The following is a 24,175-nucleotide window of genomic DNA, read 5'->3' on the forward strand; positions in this document are numbered from 1 at the left end:
CGAGGCACACAGGGCCAACACCCGGCATCATGGTGTGGGGAGCGATCTCCTACACTGGCCGTACACCACTGGTGATCGTCGAGGGGACACTGAATAGTGCACGGTACATCCAAACCGTCATCGAACCCATCGTTCTACCATTCCTAGACCGGCAAGGGAACTTGCTGTTCCAACAGGACAATGCACGTCCGCATGTATCCCGTGCCACCCAACGTGCTCTAGAAGGTGTAAGTCAACTACCCTGGCCAGCAAGATCTCCGGATCTGTCCTCCATTGAGCATGTTTGGGACTGGATGAAGCGTCGTCTCACGCGGTCTGCACGTCCAGCACGAACGCTGGTCCAACTGAGGCGGCAGGTGGAAATGGCATGGCAAGCCGTTCCACAGGACTACATCCAGCATCTCTACGATCGTCTCCATGGGAGAGTAGCAGCCTGCATTGCTGCGAAAGGTGGATATACACTGTACTAGTGCCGACATTGTGCATGCTCTGTTGCCTGTGTCTATGTGCCTGTGGTTCTGTCAGTGTGATCATGTGATGTATCTGACCCCAGGAATGTGTCAATAAAGTTTCCCCTTCCTGGGACAATGAATTCACGGTGTTCTTATTTCAATTTCCAGGAGTGTACTTCTAACAGAAACAAACACGCCACCGCCAACCGTGTTTATCCTATCTTTTCGGAGCACCGTTAGGTTCTTCGCAAAAATTTCGGCTGAGCTTATATCCGGCTCTAGCCAGCTTTCAGTGCCTTTAACGATTTTAGCATCAGTGCTTTCTATTAGCGCTTGGAGTTCAGGTACTTTCCCAACACAGCTACGACAATTTACAACGGTTATACGAATGGTTTCTGTATCTACATTCTTCCTGTGTTCAGCCTGCATCCTTTGTGACTGAAGCCCTTCTTGTGTTTTCCCGAGGCCCCCTAACATTACATTATAATAGGTTGGTGCATAAGTTCGTAACGTTTTTCCGTTGGTTTACACAACAGAGACAAGTCACAGAGGCTCTGGTCATCAATACTATATTCTCCTTCACTATTTTCAACGGTTTGCCAACGCTGGGGTAAGTTTTCGATTCCGTGACATTAGAAATCACGTGGTTTTGAGGTGAAGAAATCGCCGAGCCGTGCTTCCTTGAAAGTTGTTTGACAGAGAGCAGAAGATGTGAAAATCTGCGGGCGCAACATCAAGTGAATAAGGTGGACGAGGAATGACTTCCCAAAACCAACTCATGTATAGTGGTTTTCCTCAGTCTAGGAGGATTCGTGGTGGTGTTATAGTGGAGTAGCATCACTTCACGCCCTCTTTCTGTTCGTTGTTCTTGGATTGCGTCAGCAAGACGTGTCGTTGTTGGCAATAAATGTCGGCAGTGATGGGAAGTAATTCGTAGTACGCCACGCCGTCGTTGTTCCATCAGATGCATAACATTATCGGCCGGCCAGGGTGGCCGAGCGGTTCTAGGCGCTTCAGTCTGGAACCGCGCGACCGCTACGGTCGCAGGTTCGAATCCTGCCTCGGGCATGGATGTGTGTGATGTCCCTAGGTTAGTTAGGTTTAAGGGGCTCCGGAAAGGCTCAAAATCATGAAAAGTTCAATTTTTACTTTTTTGCGTTTTCTGAATCTGCAGACTATTACCTTTTAATAGATATATAATTTAGTCAATTCCGAAGACTACAACTATTTTTAAATTTTTTTTGAAATGTGTTCTACATGGGCGTGACCCACTGTGGCGCTGTTAAACTGCTGTCAAATGGTGTTATTATTAACGTCCGTGTTCATCAGGTACATTTTAGTGATGTGAGATAAAGTATGTGTTGTGGCTAACCTGTGATGGTTCAATATATATCGCTGGTGTGATTGTCGATTGTTTCATGTTTATTTACTCTGTCGTTATCTCGAAAATATTCGTAATTAATTCTGTTTCTTGAGTCTCTGTTTTGTTGAAGTGTAATAATGAGTAAAAGTAAAGTTATTAGAAATCGTCTGAAGGCTTTTAAGAAAAGGAGAAATGTTGGAAAGCCAAAGGTATGTGTTATTACTGTAAACAATAAAGACGATAACCAAGTGAGTGAACCTAACCTCTCAAGTACACCTGCCCGTAGCAGTCAAAGTGGGAAAGAAAATACTTCACAGAAGAAGCTTGGTTCAATGAGTGAAAACTATGAATGTTTTATGGGCGAATCGGATGTGAATGAAATATTTGATATGTCGGTTCTCAAAGGAATTTTTTCAAACTGTGTAAGATGTATTCATTGTAGTGAAGTTGGTCTGGAACTCTCCATAATAAAGCACGTAGGACTTGCTAGTGAAATACAACTGAAACGTGATAAGTGTTCATACATGACCACCTTTTGGAACAGTGTTCCAGTCGCTGCAACTGAAGAAAATGGTAGCAAAATCTACGAACACAACAACGAACGATGCTTGCTTTAGACAAGGAACGCCTTCGGGCTGCAGACAGGGCTGTAAAGAGTATAGAAATACAAGCAAGAGTAAACAGGAGGAGGAACAAGAGGAAGCTGGAGGACGAGTTTGCAGAGGATGAAGATAATCCATCCTATGGACCTGGAATGCACTAAAAAGTTAATCCAATCTTTGTCGCTCGATTCCCAAAACTTTTATTTTCTCGTACTAATTACATGTTTTCTAAGGATCTTCCAAACATATTTGTTTCAAACTTTCAGTAAATGTTACACAGTACCTTCTGCATAATTTAACACAGCCTTTTTCCAAAAAACTGTATATTTTTGAATATATAAATAAAAAATTGCAAAAAAATGTTGTGAATTTTCATTACAATTGAAAAAAAAATCATCTTTAATAACTGAACTAAAATTTTGTAAAATCCCTGTGTTAAGTTGTAGCCCATATTCCAATAAATAATCTGTAAAAGGTTCAACTTCCTACCTCAAATACTTTGTGAGGAAAGATGTAATTTATAAGCGTTATTTTAACATTGCAAGTATAGGGCGTTCCGGAGCCCCTTAAGTAGTTCTAAGTTCTAGGCGGCTGATGACCTCAGATGTTAAGTCCCATAGTGGACATCGAGTAAGGAGGAGCACCTTAACGACGACGGGAAGGTCAGGATACGACAGGTAGTGAGGAGACGGTAGCTGCGGGGCTCGTAGTCGCCCCCCGGGCGTTTGCCCTGAGCCTGGCCGCGAGCATGCGCCAGGAATGCAACCAGAGGGCGGACTCCCGCACCTCGGTCTCGGGCCGCCGTTGTGGCCGGCGGAGCTGATGCGACGTCAGGAGCGGAAGCCGCGTCGCTGGGAGCCACCAGAGGAGACTCACGGACCGACTAAAGAGGTGAAGACGAAGGCGAAGAACTTCTGAAGGGGGGCCGCCTGGTTTTCGGCACAAGTGTGGCACTGATCAGGCAGCTGTGCAGCTTGTAGATCGATACCGTGACATGTCCAATGACGAAGCGCTAACTGTTTCGTGTGAACAACACAACAGTGCCTTTGATGGAGCGCTGGTTGCTGAAGAAGAGAAGGAAACAACGTACGTGACGAATTCGAGTCAGTGGACAACGAAATCACACCATGGTGGACCGTGAGATCGTTCCGACGAGCAAAGAAGTGGCGAACAAACGAGTTTTGGATTTGGCGCGTTGAACGTTCCCTGCTGTTGGGAATGAAGTACAACAAAACGCGCAAAGCAGGGTCAGAGGCAGGGGCACGAGCAATTTGACGACAATCGGGAGCAATGGCCTGCAACGTATCCGAGTCCAGAACATCCGAGAAGCAAAAATCGGCCAAAGTGTCAAAATCGGAAGCAAGGCCGACAGGAAGACAGGAGGGTATGTCGGCGTTGGCATATTTAGCCGTAGGCGGCGGGCTCTTATCGTATTGATAATCCCATCAAAAACCAGCCAAGCACTCTATTTTTTCAGCAGCGGGCTGGGAAATAGGCTTGAATGGACAAAACAAGGTTTTCAGGGATTTGTATTATATCAGCAAGAAGAATTTACGACCAAACAAGTATTGGTGAAATTTTGTTCCATCATAAAATATAGCAAGGGCTTTCTTTTCAAATTGAGATTAGTTCCGTTAAGCGTCTGCCAACAGTTTGGAAGCAAAGGCAATCGGACGGTCGTTAGAACCGTGTCTGTGGGCAAAATGGCCCCACTGCCGTGAGAACAGGCATCTACAGCTAAAACAACAGGCGTTGTTAGGTCAAAATGTGCAAGACGACGATCACGAAGCAAAGCATCTTCCCGTTTTGGGATGCACGCTCACAGTTTTGAAACCAAGCAAAAGAAATGTGTTTTGGGTGGGCCCGATGCAAATGCAATTGAAAGAGGCGAATATCCTGAAAATATATGACACGTCCAATGTACTCCAGTTCAGACTGAAAGAACACACATTTTTCCTTATTACACTTCAACCCTGCCTCAGACAACAGAAGGAGATGGCCTAGAAGCTTTTGCAAATGTTGATCAAGCCTTCGACCAGCCACGACATTACCGTCGAGACAGACCAAGATGGGACTGTTGTCGCCAGCTGCTGTAACTAGCGCTGTAAGATGACAGGCGGCAAATAACTGCCAAACGGCAAACCCAGAAACATAAACAAGTCAATACGAGTGCTGATAACAAATGATGTTTTTGCAACTGTTTATCAGTTTGATTCTGCAAATAGGGGTCATGGAACTCAATCTTTGAAAAGAAGCATCAAGTTCCAGCATGTCCTTGAGTTCTTCCGGGCCAGGCAGCGGAAAAGTATCAATCACACTTTCAGGATTCACTGTGGACTTACAAGCAGCAGACAAGCGTAGTCTGCCTGAATGCTACGGTCGCAGGTTCGAATCCTGCCTCGGGCATGGGTGTTGTGTGATGTCCTTAGGTTAGTTAGGTTTAAGTAGTTCTAAGTTCTAGGCGACTGATGACCTTAGAAGTTAAGTCCCATAATATTAGCTTTTATGCACCCGCGCGGGTCTTAGGACGGGGAGTTGCTGCTTTGCTTCTCCTCAACTATTCCTTTCTTTTCCTTATGTTAGCATAAAGACACCATTTCTCCAGTAATGGTACGGGATAGGAATGGTCGGTGTTGCTCACGAGTCAACTGATGCCGAGCAAGTAGAGATGCACATAATCGTATGGGCACCCACAGCTTTTTATTTATTTATTTTTTTATTTATTTATTTATTTATTTATTTTTTTTTTTTGCATAGAACATGCGCTTCCATACACCTGATTTTTGAACCTTCCCCACTGCAGGCTCAAGACGCATGATGGTGGAATGATCACGGTTCATCACATTTGTCAGTTCTCGAGCACACTGACATGGATCTTGTGGATTAAGCGATTTAAATGATCTTCATCAAACCACGAAGGTCTTCATGAACGTTGAAAGCCACTAACGTCAAAACGATCCTCCTTTAAGCTATTTTATATCCATGCTCTGTCCAGTGGGATTATTCCCATATTTTTGATGCAAATGCTTCTGGCTGCCACCGTTGCTGTGACCAGTCTATTGAATTAAATGTCGGAAATGTTCTTATTCCTGCACTTGGCACTCCATTTTCTAGCGTCCAAAACTCCACTCACCACCTCCAAACGATAAAATGACAAACGTAAACTAAAATAGCGACAGTGAACTACAAATAAAAAATGACAATATGTCAATAAACCCATAGCAACAGGAGTACCAAGATACAAAACAAAAACGCTATTAATTTGCCCACCAACCTATCAGAAACAAATTGCCTTGGACTATTTTTTACATACACTACTGGCCATTAAAATTGTTACACCAAGAAGAAGTGCAGATGATAAACGAGTATTCATTGGACAAATATATTATACTAGAACTGACATGTGATTACATTTTCACGCAATCTGGGTGCATAGATCCTGAGAAATCAGTATCCAGAACAACCACCTCTGGTCGTAATAACGGCCTTCATACGCCTGGACATTGTGTCAAACAGAGCTTGGATGGCGTGTACAGGTACAGTTGCCCATGCACCTTCAACACGATACCGCACCTCATCAAGAGTAGTGACTGGCGTATTCTGACGAGCCAGTTGCTCGGCCACCATTGACCAGACGTTTTCAATTGGCGAGAGATCTGGAGAATGTGCTGGCCAGGGAAGCAGTCGAACATTTTCTGTATCCAGAAAGGCCCGTACAGGACCTGCAACATGCGGTCGTGCATTATTCTGCTGAAATGTAGGGTTTCGCAGGAATCGAATGAAGGGTAGAGCCACGGGTCGTAACACATCTGAAATGTAACGTCCACTGCTCACAGTGTCGTCAACGCGAACAAGAGGTGACCCAGACGTGTAACCAATGGCACCCCATATCATCTCCCCAGGTGATACGCCAGTATGGCGATGACGAATACATGCTTCAAACGTTCGTTCACTGCGATGTCGCCAAACACGGATGCGACCATCATGATGCTGTAACCAGAACCTGGATTCATCCGAAAAAAATGACGTTTTGCCATTCGTGAACCCACGTTCGTCGTTGAGTACACCATCCATCGCAGGCGCTCCTGTCTGTGATGCAGCGTCAAGGCTAACCTCAGCCATGGTCTCCGAGCTGATAGTGCATGCTGATGTAAACGTCGTCGAGCTGTTCGTGCAGATGGTTGTTGTCTTTCAAACGTCCCCATCTGTTGACTCAGGGATCGAGACGTGGCTGCACGATCCGCTACAGCCATGCGGATAAGATGTCTGTCATCTCGACTGCTAGTGATACGAGGCCGTCGGGATCCAGCACGGCGTTCCGTATTACCCTCCCGAACCCACCGATTCCGTATTCTGCTAACAGTCATTGGATTTCGACCAATGCGAGCAGCATTGTCGCTATACGATAAGCTGCAATTGCGATAGGCTACAATCCGACCTTTATCAAAGTTGGAAACGTAATGGTACGCGTTTCTCCTCATTACGCGAGGCATCACAACAACGTTTCATCAGGCAATGCCGGTCAGTTGCTGTTTGTGTATGATAAATCGGCTGGAAACTTTCCTCATGTCAGCACGTCGTAGGTGTCGCCACCGGCGCCAACGTTGTGTGAATGCTCTGGAAAGCTAATCATTTGCATTTCATAGCATCATCTTCCTGTCGGTTAAAATTTGCGTCTGTAACACGTCATCTTCGTGGTGTAGCAATTTTAATGGCCAATAGTGTCGAATAAACCATTAATGTAACTTTCTCGTGAGAACAGTGACTCTGGCGAAGGGGAATGGTAATCGTGAAGAAGCTCGATGTTTTCCAGGAAAAACCTAGTCTGATTTGTCGGTGGTTGACAAGTTAATTGTTTTTCATGGCAAAAGGAAGAAAGAGTTTCGCTTACGCACGTACCGAGCACAAGGGCCTGACACACCGAGAAATCTCGCAACATGAGGTGATAGTCAACAGATCTGCCATCCATCAAGAGCAGTCTCGAATGAGCGATACGCAACAGTGACCGGCATCTGATACTGTCGCTTTGCCGTGGGAACGAGTCTATCGTGGGAAAAACGAAAACTGGGCGTGAGAAATGCCGCGGATAAGAGAAGATAAAGAGAAAGAATGAGAGGCACTCGCCGAAGGTGAGAGGAAGGGAGAGAGAGAGAGGTGCGACTGCCCCGCATATCGCGTATCTAATCTCGAGAGGCTCCGACAGTTTTCGATATCAGCGCACGTGACGGCAGGCCGCGAAAGCACAGCGCCATTGCCATGGCAGTCCCCGTGGTCGTCGCAGCTCTGTCCGTCGCGTGTTTCATCTGTCTGACCGGTAAGACCTGCCGTGCCGAGCCGCTACACAGCCATGCTTTCACATTTAATTGGCAAATATGAGCCACGGGTCGCTGTGGCATTTGCTAAGCGTCAACATCACAGAGCCCTGTGCAACGGAACCCGCGCTGTGCAGCCATGTAAACATATCTATTTTTTTATCTCTTTTTTTAAAAAAAAAAAATATACGTGGGTTGTTCTGGTACATTTTGTCTGTGACCAAAGATTACATATCACTTGGAAACCGTTAATCACGTGTAAGGACAGAGCTGCAGTGAATGTCCAAGAATCACACCAGTGCAGTTTTTAGGCCTTTTTTATTCATTTCAGGCAACGCCTATTTGACCAGGTACAATTATGTGATACTACGAGACAAACAGGACATTTGTCAGTATTCCTCAATTATGAACGTAATGAATTACATAAAAGCAAATGAGATAAAGTTCTTCGTACAGTTATGTAAAACAATGAGTATAAAATACTTATTTCCAACTATACAAATTAAATAAGATAAAACTTTTAATAAACAAGCTAATTATGTATGTATACAGAGGCATACAAAATTATATATACCGGGTGATCAAAAAGTCAGTATAAATTTGAAAACTTAATTAACCACGGAATAATGTAGATAGAGAGGTAAAAACTGACACACATGCTTGGAATGACATGGGGTTCTATTAGAACAAAAAAAAAAAAAAAACGAAGTTCATAAAATGTCCGACAGATGGCGCTGGACAGAAGGTAACTGCTGCCGTGACGGATGAGAGGTACGCCGATATGTTACAGAATCGCATCATCCCCAGCCTGGCTGATAAACACTTGCCATACGATGTTTATGCAGGATGGCGCTCCACCCCATACTGCTATACGCGTGAAAGATCTCTTGCGTGCGTCGTTTGGTGATGACCGTGTGCTCAGCCGCCACTTTCGTCACGCTTGGCCTCCCAGGTCCCTGGACCTCAGTCCGTGCGATTGTTGGCTTCGGGGTTACCTGAAGTCGCAAGCGTATCGTGATCGACCGACATATCTAGGGATGCTGAAAGACAACATCCGACGCCAATGCTTCACCATAACTCCGGACATGCTTTACAGTGCTGTTCACAACATTATTCCTCGACTACAGCTATTGTTGAGGAATGATGGTGGACATATTGAGCATTTCCTGTAAAGAACATCATCTTTGCTTTGTCTTACTTTGTTATGCTAATTATTGCTATTCTGATGAGATGAAGCGCCATCTATCGGACATTTTTTGAACTTTTGTATTTTTTTGGTTCTAATAAAACCCCATGTCATTCCAAGCATGTGTGTCAATTTGTACTTCTCTATCTACATTATTCCGTGATTTATTCAGTTTTCAAATTTATACTGACTTTTTGATCAGCCTATAAGTACAGCTCATAAAGTTTTGAAATTCCCACTTCACAGACACAAATTAAGTGGCAAGTACAAGGTGTTTGGAAACTACTCTTTCAAATTATTACGGGAGGCAGAGAACATAAAAATAAATATATTTAGTTAATGCATGTACATTATGTGATCAAATGTATCAGGACACCTGGCTGAAAATGACTTACAAGTTCGTGGCGTCCTCGATCGGTAATGCTGGAAATCAATATGATGTTGGACCACCCTTAGCCTTGATGACAGCTTCCACTCTCGCAGGCATTCGTTCAATCAGGTGCTGAAAGGTTTCTTGGGGAATGGCAGCCCATTCTGCACTGAATGCTACACTGCGGAGAGGTATCGATGTCGATCACTGAGTACTGGCACGGAATCAGCGTTTCAAAACATCCCAAAGGTGGTCTATAGGATTCAGGTCAGGACTCTGTGGAGGACAATCCATTACAGGGATGTTATTGTCTTGTAACCACTCCGCCATAGGCTGTACATTATGAACAGGTGCTCGATCGTGTTGAATGATGCAATCGCCATCCCCGAATTGCTCTTTAACAGTGGGAAGCAAGAAAGTGCTTAAAACATCAATATAGGCCTGTGATGTGATAGTGCCACACAAAACAACAAGGGGTGCAAGCTCTCTCCATGATAAACACAACACCACAGCCTCCGAATTTTATTGTTGACACTACACACACAGGCAGATGGCGTTCACCGGGCATTCGCCATACCCACACCCTGCCATCGGATCGCCACATTGTGTACCGCGATTCGTCACTCCACACAATGTTTTTGTACTGTTCAATCGTCCATCAAGCGAGGCGTCGTTTGGCATTTAGCGGCGTGATGCGTGTCTTACGAGCAGCCGCTCCACCATAAAATCCAAGTTTTCTCACCTCCCGCCTAACTGTTATAGTACTTGCTGTGAATCCTGATGCAGTTTGGAATTCATGTGTGATGGTCTGGATAGACGTCTGCCTATTACACATTACGACCCTCTTCAACTGTCAGTGGTCTCTGTCAGTCAACAGACGAGGTCGGCCTGTACGCTTTTGTGCTGCACGTGTCCCTTCACGTTTCCACTTCACTATCACATTGGAAACTGTGGACCTGGGGATGTTTAGGAGTGTGGAAATCTCTCGTACAGACGTATGACACCAGTGACACAAAATCACCTTACCACGTTAGAAGTTCGTGAGTTCCGCGGAGCGGCCCATTCTGCTCTCTCACGATGTCTAATGACCACTGATAAGGGAACCTCCCCATCGCACCCCCCTCAGATTTAGTTATTAACTGGCACAGTGGATAGACCTTAAAAACTGAACACAGATCAATCGAGAAAACAGGAAGAAGTTGTGTGGAACTATGAAAAAATAAGCAAAATATACAAACTGAGTAGTCCATGTGCAAGATAGGCAACATCAAGGACTAATTAACTCCGAAGCGCCGTGGTCTCGTGGTTAGCGTGAGCAGCTGCGAAACGAGAGGTCCTTCGTTCAAGTCTTCCCTAGAGTGAAAAATTTACTTCTTTTTTTCGCAAAGTTATGATCTGTCCGTTCGTTCACTGACGTCTCTGTTCACTGTAGTAAGTTTAGTGTCTGTGTTTTGCGACCGCACCGTACGGAAGGACGTGCCTCTTCAATGGGAACCGAAAACATTTGATCGGAAGGTCATAGGTCAACCGATTCCTCCACAGGAAAACACGTCTGATATATTCTATACGACACTGGTGACGGCATATGCGTCACATGACAGGAATATGTTGTCGACCCACCTAACTTGTACACTTGGCGAATGGGTAAAAAGATTCTTCTACCTTGCCCGATTCAGGTTTTCTTGTGGATGTGATAATCACTCCCAAAAAAGTGATGAAAACATAAGTTTGTGACATAAACTGAAAATAAAAATTTAAACTTTTCGCTCGAGGGTGGACTTGAACCAACTCGATCTGCATCTGCTCACGCTAACCACGGGACCACGGCGCTCCTAAGCTCACCCTCACCTTGATGTTGCCTATGTTGCACATGGACTACTCAGTATGTATATTTTGCTTATTTTTTCATAGTTCCACACAACTTCTTCCTGTTTTCTCCATTGATCTGTGTTCAGTTTTTCAAGGCCTATCCACTGTGCCAACTTATAATTAAATCTGAGGGGGGTGCGATGGGGAGGTTCCCTTGTGAAGTCTCTGACATGGAGTACCTGGCAGTAGGTGGCATCACAATGCACCTAATATGAAAGACGTGTGTTTTTGGGGTGTCCGGACACTTTTGATCACACAGTGTAAGTTCCCTGATGGCAATTTCTGATGCTAGGGGTGATTTACAAGGGAACTTCTCCAATGCGCGACCCTTGTCCTGCATGGATGCAGTACACCGTCGGACCATTGATTGTCGTGTCCATTCAATGATTCCTGGCATTTCCGCAGTGGTTTCAACAGCGACGGCAATTCTAGTGACGAGGTCTGCTTCTGTTTCCAGGACGGTTATGTACACCAGCTGCTTCTCATGCCCCCGTGAAGAAAACCAGACCGTGAGGCCAGGTGACCCGGTTGGAAAGGCCACATGGCCACCTTGGCCGACCCATCGATTCCCGGAGGCGGCCGTCAGATAATTCCTCACATCAGTGCCGAAATGTTCTAGTGCCCCATCGTGCTGGAAGTACATCCTTTGTCTCACAGTCAGTGGTACATACAACCAGTACAGCCAACCACCTGTACACGGAGCAGTTTTAAACATCATTACACATTCCTAGTCAGCGACCCCAACACAACAGCTTACCTCAGCACCACTAACAAAATACTCCCTCACTTTTCAAGCTGACTTCAGAGACTGTATGTTCCTTGTCGAATTATATTTATTTTGATGTTCTCTACCGCCTGTATTAATTTTAACAAATTGTTTTGGAACACCCCGCGTACCCGATAACGAAACTATTCATGGAGCTAAGACCTACTCTCAGACACAAATAATCGTGCACTGTAATTATTCTTCGGTGATTGTATTTATTACATTCTGTTAATGTATGTCCAGTTCCCTCTTCAATGAGGATAACACTACAGTTTAAAGAGAATTTCATTCTTTTCAGTGCACATTAGACCTGTTTTTTAATAGTAAACATTTCTTTTCTCGTTTGCTCACAAAAGAGAAACAAAGGACAGCGTGGAATATGTTGTTGTATCGCACATACGATTCTCTTTGCTGTTAAGCTCCAAGTCTACGTGTATTGTCCATTATATCTTTGCTCTGCTGGCGAATGTGTAATGATAATCACTTTTCGCTAGTAGGAAATAGGCGCTGCCCAGTTCCCTTTCTGTTAGAGATCTCTAAATACATTGTGTGCCAATGAATTTACAGGAGTGTTGGTGAACCACTAAGAACAACATAGTGAACGCATTGTCATAGCAAAAATAGAGACAAAGCCAGTATCCACCACAGTGGTACAAGTTAATGTGCCTACTACCACCCCAAATTAAAGAAGAATTTCAAGAATGTGTGATGAGGGAAAAGGAATTATTCACTTCGGGAGACCGGAATTCGATATTAGGGGAAGGCAGTAAAAGAAACACAGCAGGAAAAAGTGGTCTGGGGGAGAGAAATGAAGGGGGAAGCAGCCTGGTAGAATTTTCCACAAAGCATAATTTAATGACTGCTGACGCTTAGCTCAAGAAGCGTGAAAGATTGTTGTTGAATACGTCGAAGAGACACGGAGACGTCGGAAGGTTTCAGGTATATTATACAGCTACAACTTCGAATTCAGGTCTCAAAAGCAAAACATTTGCAGGAGCACGTAAAGTGCCCTCTGCCACACACCGTCGGGTGGCTTGCGGAGTATAAATGTAGATGTAGATGTAGATGTAGCCGATGTGGACTCTGACCATTGGTTATGAACTGCAAATTAAAACTGAATATATTGAAGAAATTTTGAAAACTAGGGAGATGGCATTTGGATATGATGAAAGAACCAGAGATGGCGGAGAGTTGTAAAGGGAGCGTTGAGCAATGACTGCATGAAACATAGGAAGGGAATGCAGCAAGAGACGGATGTTTATCTCTGAGAGAGGGCAGCAGTGGAGCAAACAAGTCAAATGCAACGTCCAGTAGAAATTCTTCGATAACACATAAAATATCGAATTTAATTGAAGAAAGGAGCACGCGAGGCAGGAAAAGTGTAATCCACACAATGGGGTTGACAGAACGTATAAAATGTCTAAGCAGAAATGTGTAGAGAAAAACTTCCAAGCTGTGGCAGCATGTATGACTATGGGAAAGATAGTACAGGAAAATTAAAGAGATCTTTGGGAAAAAGAAAAGCACATGTGTGAATATTAAGAGTTCAGGTAGTAAGCGAACATTAAGTAAAGAACAAAAGGGTGGAAGGTGCAAGGAATGCGGAAAGGAAACAAATTTGAAGATAATATTATGGAAAGGAAAGAGGAAGTAGACGATGATGAGGTGAGAGACACAGCGAAAAGAATTTTACAGTGCAGTGGAACACTTCTTAACAGAAACAAGGCCCTCGGAGCAGACGGCATTCCCTCAGCATTAGTGAGATCCTTGCGAGAGCATACCACGATGAAACTATTTAACTGGTATGCAAGATTTATGAGACCAAATACTCTCAGACTTTAATAATAATGTAACAATTTCAGTTCGAAAGAAGATAGGTGCTGAAAAGTGTGAACGTTACACAATTGTCAGTAAAAATAATGGTTCCGAAATACTAACATAAATTATTGACGTGAGAATGGGAAAACAGATGAAAATCGGCCTCGCGGAAGATCAGCTTGGGTTCCCGAGAAACGTAGGTACAAGAGCGGCAATACTGACTCTACGACTTAGCTAAGAAGATGTGGAGAAGACAGGTAAACCGACGTTCGCAACTTTTGTAGACTCAGAGAAAGATTCAGATGTTGACTGGAACGCAACTTCGAAATTCTGCAGTTGGCAAGGGTAAAATACAACAAGCGAAAGGTTATTTACGACTTGCAGAAGTCAGACTGCAGTTGTACGAGTCTAAGAACGTGAAAGGGGAGCGGTAATTAAGAGGGGAGTGATGCAGGCTTGTAGCCTATTGCCAGTGTTATTCAAAGTGTAAACTGAGCAAGGTGTAAAGGAAACCGAGGACAAATTTCGAAAGGAAATGAAGTTCAACGACAAGAAATAAAAATTGACTAGGTGCGAGTAGAGAACACGCTCTGAGTGTTCCGAACGAAGTCAATCATGTATGCAGATAACTCATCCATCCGAGGAATCGAAAACCTCGACACTGATACTGGCAAAGATCGGTCCAAGACTTTCGAGAATTTCTTAATTTTAAGTTTCAAGTCGGATAACAAATGACAAAAATTATTTTTTTCGTGTTGTACAGTTAAAAATTAACACTTCCCGGTTTTTTTCCCTTTACTTGTATTATTAACCTTGCTTCTTGCATAATTCTATGATCCTAGGTCAACGAGAAGTCCCCTACAATTTTTGGTGAGTGAATTAGCGAGTATCAAAATATATGACATAATTAGCCGTTTCTTTTGATTGCTCTGACTTAGAATCTTCAGTTCCTTACAACAGCAAGGGACCGCACACATTAGTATGTGTCATAAATTTCAACTTGATTCGCGTGACTGTTCCTGAGAAAAAGGGGTTTTAACAGACAGACGGACAGACAGACAGCTAGATAAATAATGAGAAAAAATTAATTTCTTCTGTCGTAATTACAAATTGACACTTTTAGGATTTCTTTCCCTTCAGTTATACTGTGAAATCTTGTTTCTTGTCAAATTTCATAATTGTGGATTAACGAGAAGTCCCCTACAATTTTTAGTGAGTGAATTTGCTAGTGTCGAATATATGTGACATGAAAGAGTGCATCTTTTGATTGCATTGACTAGCTTAAATTTTTTAGATCGCCAAGGGACCTTAGTGTGTGAGACAAATTCCAACTTGATATGTCTACCCATTAATGAGAAAAAGGATTTTCAGCAATGGGACAACAAAGTGAGTCTGTGAGGGTTCCATTTTTATCTGTTGACCTATGGAACACTAAATACATTGAAGTTTGCCGATGACACTGTAATTCTGTCACGGACGACAAAGGAACTGAAAATCAGTTGAAATAACTGACTAGTGTATCGAAAAGAAAAAAAGGTTAACAGATGAACAATAACAAAAGTAAAACGTTAGTAGTGGGATGTATTCGAATTAAATCACACTTAGCTGAGGGAATGAAATTAAAAGTGAGACACTGAACACGGGAGATGAATTCTGCTATATGGGCAGGAAAATAAACGACGCTGGTCGAAGCTGAGAGGACATAAAATGCAGATTGGCAAAAGCAAGAAATTCTTTTTTAAAAAAGGTTATTTGAGGCTATTTTTCTAGGTCGGACAAGAAGGGACTAGAAGTTTTTGAAATGCGTTGTGGCAGGAAAATGCTGAAGACTAGGTGGACCGATCGACCAACTAATTAGGGTGTGCCGAATGGAAATGGCGCGAAAAGAAATTTAAAGTACATTGAGTAAAAGAAAAGTCTGTTGATAGGACATGTCCTGAGGCATCTAAGAATATATTTGGTGTTCGAATGAAATCCGGAGTAATTGCGTAGAGGAGGCCCAAGGCTTGTACACAGTAAGCGTGTTCAAACGGATGTATCTTGCAGTAGTTATGCAGTGATGAAGCGTTGCACAGAAGCTTGGAGAACGGTATAGAAGCAGTCTTAGGAGTGAAGACCACAACAACATCAAGATTTAAAAATGTTTCAAATGGGCACTTTTCTCGAAGAAATATCAAACCAACTATGTAGGCTTGAGTCTCGCGTATGGTTACGAACGAGATTGAAAGTTAGCTAGTTTCTGACGGCTATGTGGCACAGTCAACCGAACACTGTCCCGCAGAGATGTACAAGAAATTCTACAAGGCTACGGTAACCTTTTTTATTCTGTACGGTAGCGAAGTCCGAAAGCCGAACGGGAAAGTTGTGGAGGCGAATTAAAGTCAAGAAAATAAATTTCCTGCGAAGCATAAAACATTTGTTCTCGGTTAACACAATTGTTGTTGGCCCTGAGCGTAGAATGGCTGGCTTGTGATCGTAAAGCCGCGTTTTTAATCTCACTACCGTCAGCATTTCCTTCCTATGTAAAACAAGAAAACCGTTACGGTCGCAGGTTCGAATCCTGCCTCGGGCATGGATGTGTGTGATGTCCTTAGGTTAGTTAGGTTTAAGTAATTCTAAGTTCTAGGGGACTGATGACCTCAGAAGTTAAGTCCCATAGTGCTCAGAGCCATTGAACCATTAAGAAAAGAAAAACACCATTCAGCGATTAGGCCTTAGGTCCTTTTCGTCTGGGTGACTGTTGCCTTCAAGGCAGTAAGAGGAGCAACCTATGTCGTCGATGCCTCCTGCCCCTCCCCCCCCTCCCACCCCCCTTCCCCTAGCAGATGAATGTTGATGGCGACGCTGCTTATTCAAGTATGTACCGGAAAACGAAACATGGTCCTTCCGCACCGGGCTATTTAAATTCTATATTTATTAACAAAGAGGAATATTAATTAACACATATTATATCATAATTTCTAATTAAAAATATACTTTTTATTTTTAATTATTAGTCACATGAAAACAAAAATTAAAATTTCATGCAGAGAAGAGAAATGACTCTTTGTGAAGTCGAAAAGCTGTATGCGTCATTAATAGTGTTCAATCTCTAGAAACAAAAATAGTATTTTATTTTCTATTTGACATTTTACATTTTTGCAGCAGATTCTAATTTATCGTGAATTCTAGTATTTTCATGCAATTATTAATTAACAGTAAAATACATTATTTTTATTAAAAATGTGATTCAATATTTGTTAATTAAAATTTCTATTTGGTAATAAATATGGAATTTATATAAAAGTAAATAAATAGTAGCTGCAACTGAGCCTTCATTCAGCGACTATACGATCACAATACTGCCGCACTAAGCACGAACTTGCAGACACAGCAGTAAACTAGAAATTTTTAAATATTTCGTCTGATCTTCGTCTAATCTTCAAAAGCGATGTAGGGAATTGATCTCGGAGAACTGAGCTTCAACTGATCCTAGAAAGAGGAGCATTATTTGTTAAAAAATATCGAGACACATTGTAATAAAGAATTAATACTGTTGGGCTAATTTATGTGACCGAGAGACAATATATTTACGAAACAAGTGCTAGATAAATTCGGTAGTGTGGGACTCTACTTCCAGTCAATACTTTGAATGTCTGCACATTATGAGCAACGCAGATCAGATTTGCATGTGACAGTAATAGCTGACCTCTAATATCACTTTAATTTTTTTTCAAAACAAGAAGGTTATGAAGTATTTCTTTTCTAGGTTGCATTAATATTTCGTAAGCGTCAGCTATAAATTCGTCGCAACAGAGACAAATGTGACCCAGCGTTAAACAATATCTCTGCGCTTCCTTGAATTATGGGCAAAGATACCACGAAATAATGTAATTTTTATTCATATTTGGATTAAGTAATTTCTCTCTCTCAAGGAAAACGTACTAAATCCTGCTCAAGCCGAAGTTTCTTAGTAAATTCGGTTTGTGTGGTTGCGTTTGAAATATCGTTAATGAGTAAATAATCTACACCGCGTAACCAAATAAAATACCGGATTTCGTAGACAAATAAGATATGTGCAGGTTCTATTAAACGGAAGATACAAGTAATGACTACTAAGACTGGAAGTAGCTTAGTATCAATCCTCAGAACCTCAGTAGCTTCAGCTAGTACTATTACAGTGGCCACATTTAGCTTTAGGTACTGCAGGATAGCAAATCAGGTTTGCTCAATCGTTACAATAATTATTATTTCAATCAGAAGTTACACTTACTTTCATTAGAAGAAAGGCAGTAATCGCACAGACAAACTTTAGATCGGACTAGACAAGATAATGAAAGACTTGATATTGAACGACTCATTGTCGTGTAATAGTATACATAATGAAACATGTAACAAGCCAGGAGTGCTAGCTCCATACTGTATGCTTATTCTTAGACAAACGTGAGACTTTAGATAAATTATTAACACTGCAAGCTACATTTACCTTCTTAATATATACTTAAAATGATTTTTAGAATCAGTATCTTTCTCAAATTATACTCTGACTCTAAAGTAGGCGTCACACACTCTGATTCACTCCCTCCACATAAATTCATTTTGCTTATTTTAAAGTGGTCACAATAGGAAACACTACTACCAGTACCTAGGACGTAGAACATCATTATGTGGGATTTTTATTTTCTTAAGAATGCCATAAAGTAAAAAATAGAAGACTTCGATCCCTAAAATATACTTAAAGTATGATAAATCGTTTATTTGCTACATGTCACCGCTGCAAATTCCTTGTTTTATAGGCCACTTTTACCTCGACGTACCAGGAATCCATTCCGCAACGTCGCTGCAACATAATTTATTAAAACAGCGACTCAGTAATACTACGAAGAGCAGTAAAAAACCTAAAAAATAACTGTGTTTATCCCCTCTTTTCGTGTACGAAAAGTAGTGCAACGAAAGAGCCGTGTAACTGGTCGCAAACAACTGAAGTGCCCTTGCGTTTACCTCTTCAACGCTTCAAGCCAGGTTCATTCCAAACGACAAAAATTTTGTTCTATACAACAGAATGCTGGGACTACAGATTGTCGTAGGACCGACTGTGAAACGTTACCGGCAACTTCTTCACTTCAATCATGGTGCAGGGACGGAAGTCATGCGTGTTATAACTCCTTACCCCCTACCCGTCTCCCCAAACTTATCTCAATACAAATGTTTATGATATGAGCTTCCAAACTTCAAAGCTCTCTTTTGGAGAAGTAAACTTATTGGATAACGAAATGGGTCATAGTGGCACCCGAAACAGGAAAAAAGGAAAGTAATCATGGCACTGCCGAGTATGTCAAAAAGATGGAATTTTAGATATACGACTATGGATGACATAGGACGAATATGTTTACGAGGAACGTATGGGTTTGTGTTCTGAAGACGCTGGACCATTCATTCACTGTGAAGCTGTCTTGTAATGTGACAGTTCAGTACTTCACTATCAGTTAAACTGGAATTTTTAATCCTCATTTTTCATTTGTTTTGTTTCCGTAAATTTTTCTGTTTGTAAATGTCACCAGATTCTTTTATTATTATTCGTGAGAACTACGACGGTACTTTTTTAATAAAATGACTAATTTACAATTATGTTACCTTATTGGAGCAATATAGATTCATTTAATCTGATGGTGTATTTCATTGTCTATTTCTGTAACGATTTAAGAGGATGGGCCCTATCAGGTACACTTACTGGTCCTTATTTAAGAACCGTGGTTTTACTAACGCGAACTTGATGACAACTTCTTAATTATTTACACGAGTTTTTATATAAAGGATGACAATTATTGAACCATATGACATTGGCGATGAAGTGGCACAGAGGAATAGCGAAATTCTGCATTATCAGCTGAAGTCTCAGAACATCGATGCTGTTGATGACCTCTGAATGGCTGTTTTCAGCTCAGCAATGGTTTTGGGATTATTGCTGTACACCTTGCCTTTAATATAGCCCCACAAAAAGGAGTCGCATGTGTTCACACCCGGAGAATATGGCGGTCAATGTCGATGCCCATGCCAGTGGCCTCTGGGTACCCCAGACCCAGAACGCGTTCCGCAAACTGCTCTTCCGGGGCATCACTCTCCTGCTTCGATGGGGTCGAGCATCTTGTGGATATCAAGGCCACTTTGGATAATTGGAAACGAAATCATCTTCCAAAACCTTCAGTTACTGATCTATATTCAAGGTAAATCAAAGAATATCGCACCACACAGTCACTCGTTGAAGGTGAAGAAACTTCTCGATCGCCAAATGCAGATCCTTAGTTCCCAAAATGCGCCAATTTTGCTCATTGACGAACCCATCCAAATGAAAGTGGGCTTCGTATGCGTGAGCATTCGCATGCGCATACTACTAATTCCCATCATGCCCCTCGGGCAACCGTGCAGTTTGATCGTCTTAACGCAAACCATTCAGAAGTTATTTTATTTCATTGAGTTCAATAATTGCCACCATACAAGGGAAAATTGAAATGTGATGATGGGAACATAGGTTTGACGTGGAACCGCAACTTTTGGAGTGAATGTCATTCATGGCCGCCATTTTGAAATCCGACATTTTGGATTCAAGTCATTTTTTTTTTTAATTGGAAGGGGGTGTATGACACATCAAATAACACTCGCTTGAGCTCTGGAATTGAGTGGCGTAATTTGTTTTTGCCTATCTTGTACAGTTTAGAGGTTATTAATGTTCAAAGCTGGGAAATTACCTTCATACCGACTGCTACAACACATGTTCTACGTGTTGTCCATCCCGGTATCAAGGTAACATTTAACATTAGTAACTTCTAAACTGTACAAGATAGACAAAAACAAATTACACCACTCAATTCCAGAGTTCAAGCGAGTGTTATTTGATGTGTCATACAACCCCCTCCCATTTAAAAATAATAACTTGAAACCAGAATGGCGGATTTCAAGATGGCGGCCATGAATGACATTCACTCCAAAGGTCGCGATTCCACGTCAAACCTATGTTCCCATCATCACATTTCAATTTTCCTTTTAATCTTCCAACTTATGAAGGTGTCCAAGGACTATTGACTCGTCCTGTGTATATTACTGTACTGTGAAAAAAGTAGCAAACTCAGTATCTACAACATAGAGCGAATTTTTATAAACTTCGGCGTCATTGTTGTGTGGTCACGGTGTTGGCCTGCGAAGTGGCAGGTCCGTGTTCAGATCTCCTACGTACCCCATGGTTCAAATGGCTCTGAGCACTATGGGACTTAACATCTGTGGTCGTCAGTCCCCTAGAACTTAGAACTACTTAAACCTAACTAACCTAAGGACATCACACACATCCATGCCCGAGGCAGGATTCGAACCTGCGACCGTAGCGGTCACGCGGTTCCAAACTGAAGCGCCTAGAACCGCACGGCCACACCGGCCGGCATGTACCCTATGTATACTTGTTTCACAATCTTATGAACTGTCCATCCGGTCAGTGATGTGTGTGTTCACTGTAACGTCATTTGTATATGTGTCGTGGTATAACGTCCGTTTGCAACAACGAGGTGTAAGGAAAGGACCTCCATACGTACGTACCTTGTATTTGTACTGCACAAGTAACACATGTTATGACTCATGCGTTCCATTTTGGGACTTTTGACTCTAGAATTGCTTCGTTGTAACGTAGTTCACATCCGTTCATTTGTTGTTTTCCGTTCTGGCGAGTGGTCTAAGCGGCATCTGGTCTGCTCTCACTATTCATCACTTTTCTTTGCACATGACTCATAGTGTACACTACTGGCCATTAAAACTGCTACACCAAGAAGAAATGCAGATGATAAACGGGTAGTCATTGGACAAATATATTATACTAGAACTGACATGTGATTACATTTTCACGCAATTTGGGTGCATAGATCCTGAGAAATCAGTACCCAGAACAACCACCTCTGGCCGTAACAACGACCTTGATACGCCTGGGCATTGAGTCAAACAGAGGTTGCATCGCGTGTACAGGTACGCAGTTTCAACACGATACCACAGTTCATCAAGAGTAGTGACTCGCATATTGTGACGAGACAGTTGCTCGGCCACCATTGACCACACGTTTTCAATTGGTGAGAGATCTGGAGAATGTGCTGGCCAGGGCAGCAGTCGAACATTTTCTGTATCCAGAAAGGCCCGTACAAGACCTGCAACATGCGGTCGTGCATTAGCCTGCTGAAATTTTGGGTTTCGCAGGGATCGAATGAAGGGTACAGCCACAGGTCGTAACACATCTGAAATGTAACGCCCACTGTTCGAAGTGCCGTCAGTGCGAACAAAAGGTGACTGAGACGTGTAACCAATGGCACCCCATACCATCACGCCGGGTGATCATCCGAAAAAATTACGTTTTGCCATTCGTGCACCCAGGTTCGTCGTTGAGTACACCATCGCAGGCGCTCCTGTCTGTGCTGCAGCGTCAAGGGTAACCGCAGCCATGGTCTCCGAGTTGATAGTCCATGCTGCTCCAAACGTCGTCAAACTGTTCGTGCAGATGGTTGTTGTCTTGCAAACGTCCCCATGTGTTGACTCAGGGATCGAGACGTGGCTGCACGATCCGTTACAGCCATGCGGATAAGATGCCTGTCATCTCGACTGCTAGTGATACGAGGCCGTTGGGATCTAGCACGGCGTTCCGTATTACCCTCCTGAACCCACCGATTCCATATTCTGCTAACAGTCATTGGATCTCGACCAACACGAGCAGCAATGCCGCGATACGATAAACCGCAATTGTAATACGCTACAATATGACCTTTATCAAAGTCAGAAACGTGATGGTACGCATTTCTCGTCCTTACACTATGCATCACGACAACGTTCCACCAGGCAACGCCGGTCAACTGCTGTTTGTGTATGAGAAATCGGTTGGAAACTTTCCTCATGTCAGCAAGTTATAGGTGTCGCCACCGGCGCCAACCTTGTGTGAATGCTCTGAAAAGCTAATCATTTGCATATCACAGCATCTTCTTCCTGTCGGTTAAATTTCGTGTCTGTAGCACGTCATCTTCATGGTGTAGCAATTTTAATGGCCAGTAGTGTATAACCAACGTATTGTATCACAGTTGCCAAGACTAGAAAAGCAGGACAGACACGTCAAAGACCGGACGGAAAGTTCACAATTTTGCGAAAAGAGGGACGGCACGAACGAGATTTGATCACGTATCTGCTGCTTTGCAATCCAACACCGTGACGACACAACCATGACGTATTGATTTTTGCAGTTCGCTCTATGTAGAAGTAACTTCGTGTGCCTCCCGGGGTAGTGTGTTTGGACCCTTGCTGTTCATGTCGTGTATTAATGACCTTGCAGACAATATTAATTGTATATTCAGGCTTTTTGCAGATGATGCAGTTATCTGTAATCAAGTACTATCTGAGATAAGCTGCATAAATTCAATCAGATCTTGATAATATCTTAAAATGGTCAAAGGTTGGCAACTTGCTTTGAATGTTCAGAAATGTATAATCGTGCACTTCTCAAAACGAAAAATGTAGTACCCGATGACTATAATACGAGGCGTGTTTTTTAAGTAAGTGCCGTTTTGAAATTAAAAGAAGACGTGCTAAGATATCTCAATAATTTTATTTTTACATGAAAGCCTGTACCTTAATCTACTTTTCTACATAATTTCCGTCAATATTGAGGCACTTGTCATAACGTTGTACCAGTTTTTGAATACCCTCCTCATAGAAGTCTGCCGCCTGACTTGTTAACCACTGCATCACCACTGTTACGACTTCGTCATCGTCTTGAAGACGCTGACCGCCCAGTTGTTTCTTCACGTGCGGGAACAGATGGGAGTCACTGGACGCACGATCGGGTCTGTACGGAAGATGATGATCTACAGCTTTCCATCGAAAAGATGTGATGAGATCTTTGGCCTGATTCGCCACATGCGGACGGGCATTGTCTTGCAGCAAAACGATGCCCTTGCTCAACTTCCATGGACTGTTGCTTCGATTCTAGTGTGACGTAGGCCACCCATGTTTCATCGCCCGTAACAATTTGGTTTAAGAAATTATCTCTGTTGTTGTGGTACCGCACAAGGAAAGCAAATGCACTGTCTAAACGTTTGGTTTTGTGCACATCCGTCAACATTTTCGGTACCCATCGTGCGCCCAATTTTCGGTACTTCAAGTGCTCGGTCACAATGTCATACAAAACACTACGAGAAACATTGGGAAAGACATCCCGCAAGGAGGAAACCGTAAAGCGTCTGTTTTCTCTCACCTTATTGTCCACTTCCTGCACCAAACTTTCATTAACAACTGAAGGATGCCCACTCCGTAGTTCATCATGCACATTTGTGTGGCCATCTTTAAATGCTCTCACCCACTTTCTTACCAAAACCATCACTCATAATGTTTTCTTCGTAAACCACACAGATCTTACGATGAATATCGATCGCGGTGGCCGAGCGG

The 24,175-nt window shown here is 42.8% G+C and overlaps 1 protein-coding gene across 1 annotated transcript in view; it reads left to right on the forward strand.

The window, feature by feature from the left end:
- Positions 1 to 7,672: 7,672 nt before the first annotated feature.
- Positions 7,673 to 24,175, forward strand: part of LOC124606960 — a 197,208-nt gene continuing 180,705 nt past the window's right edge. The window contains exon 1 of the mRNA XM_047139098.1: positions 7,673 to 7,731. Within this exon, the coding sequence (XP_046995054.1) occupies positions 7,674 to 7,731 (58 nt within the window). The 5' untranslated portion in view covers position 7,673. The remainder of the gene's footprint in view (positions 7,732 to 24,175) is intronic.

Source organism: Schistocerca americana, chromosome 3 (assembly GCF_021461395.2).
Source record: "Schistocerca americana isolate TAMUIC-IGC-003095 chromosome 3, iqSchAmer2.1, whole genome shotgun sequence".
NCBI lineage: Eukaryota > Metazoa > Arthropoda > Insecta > Orthoptera > Acrididae > Schistocerca > Schistocerca americana.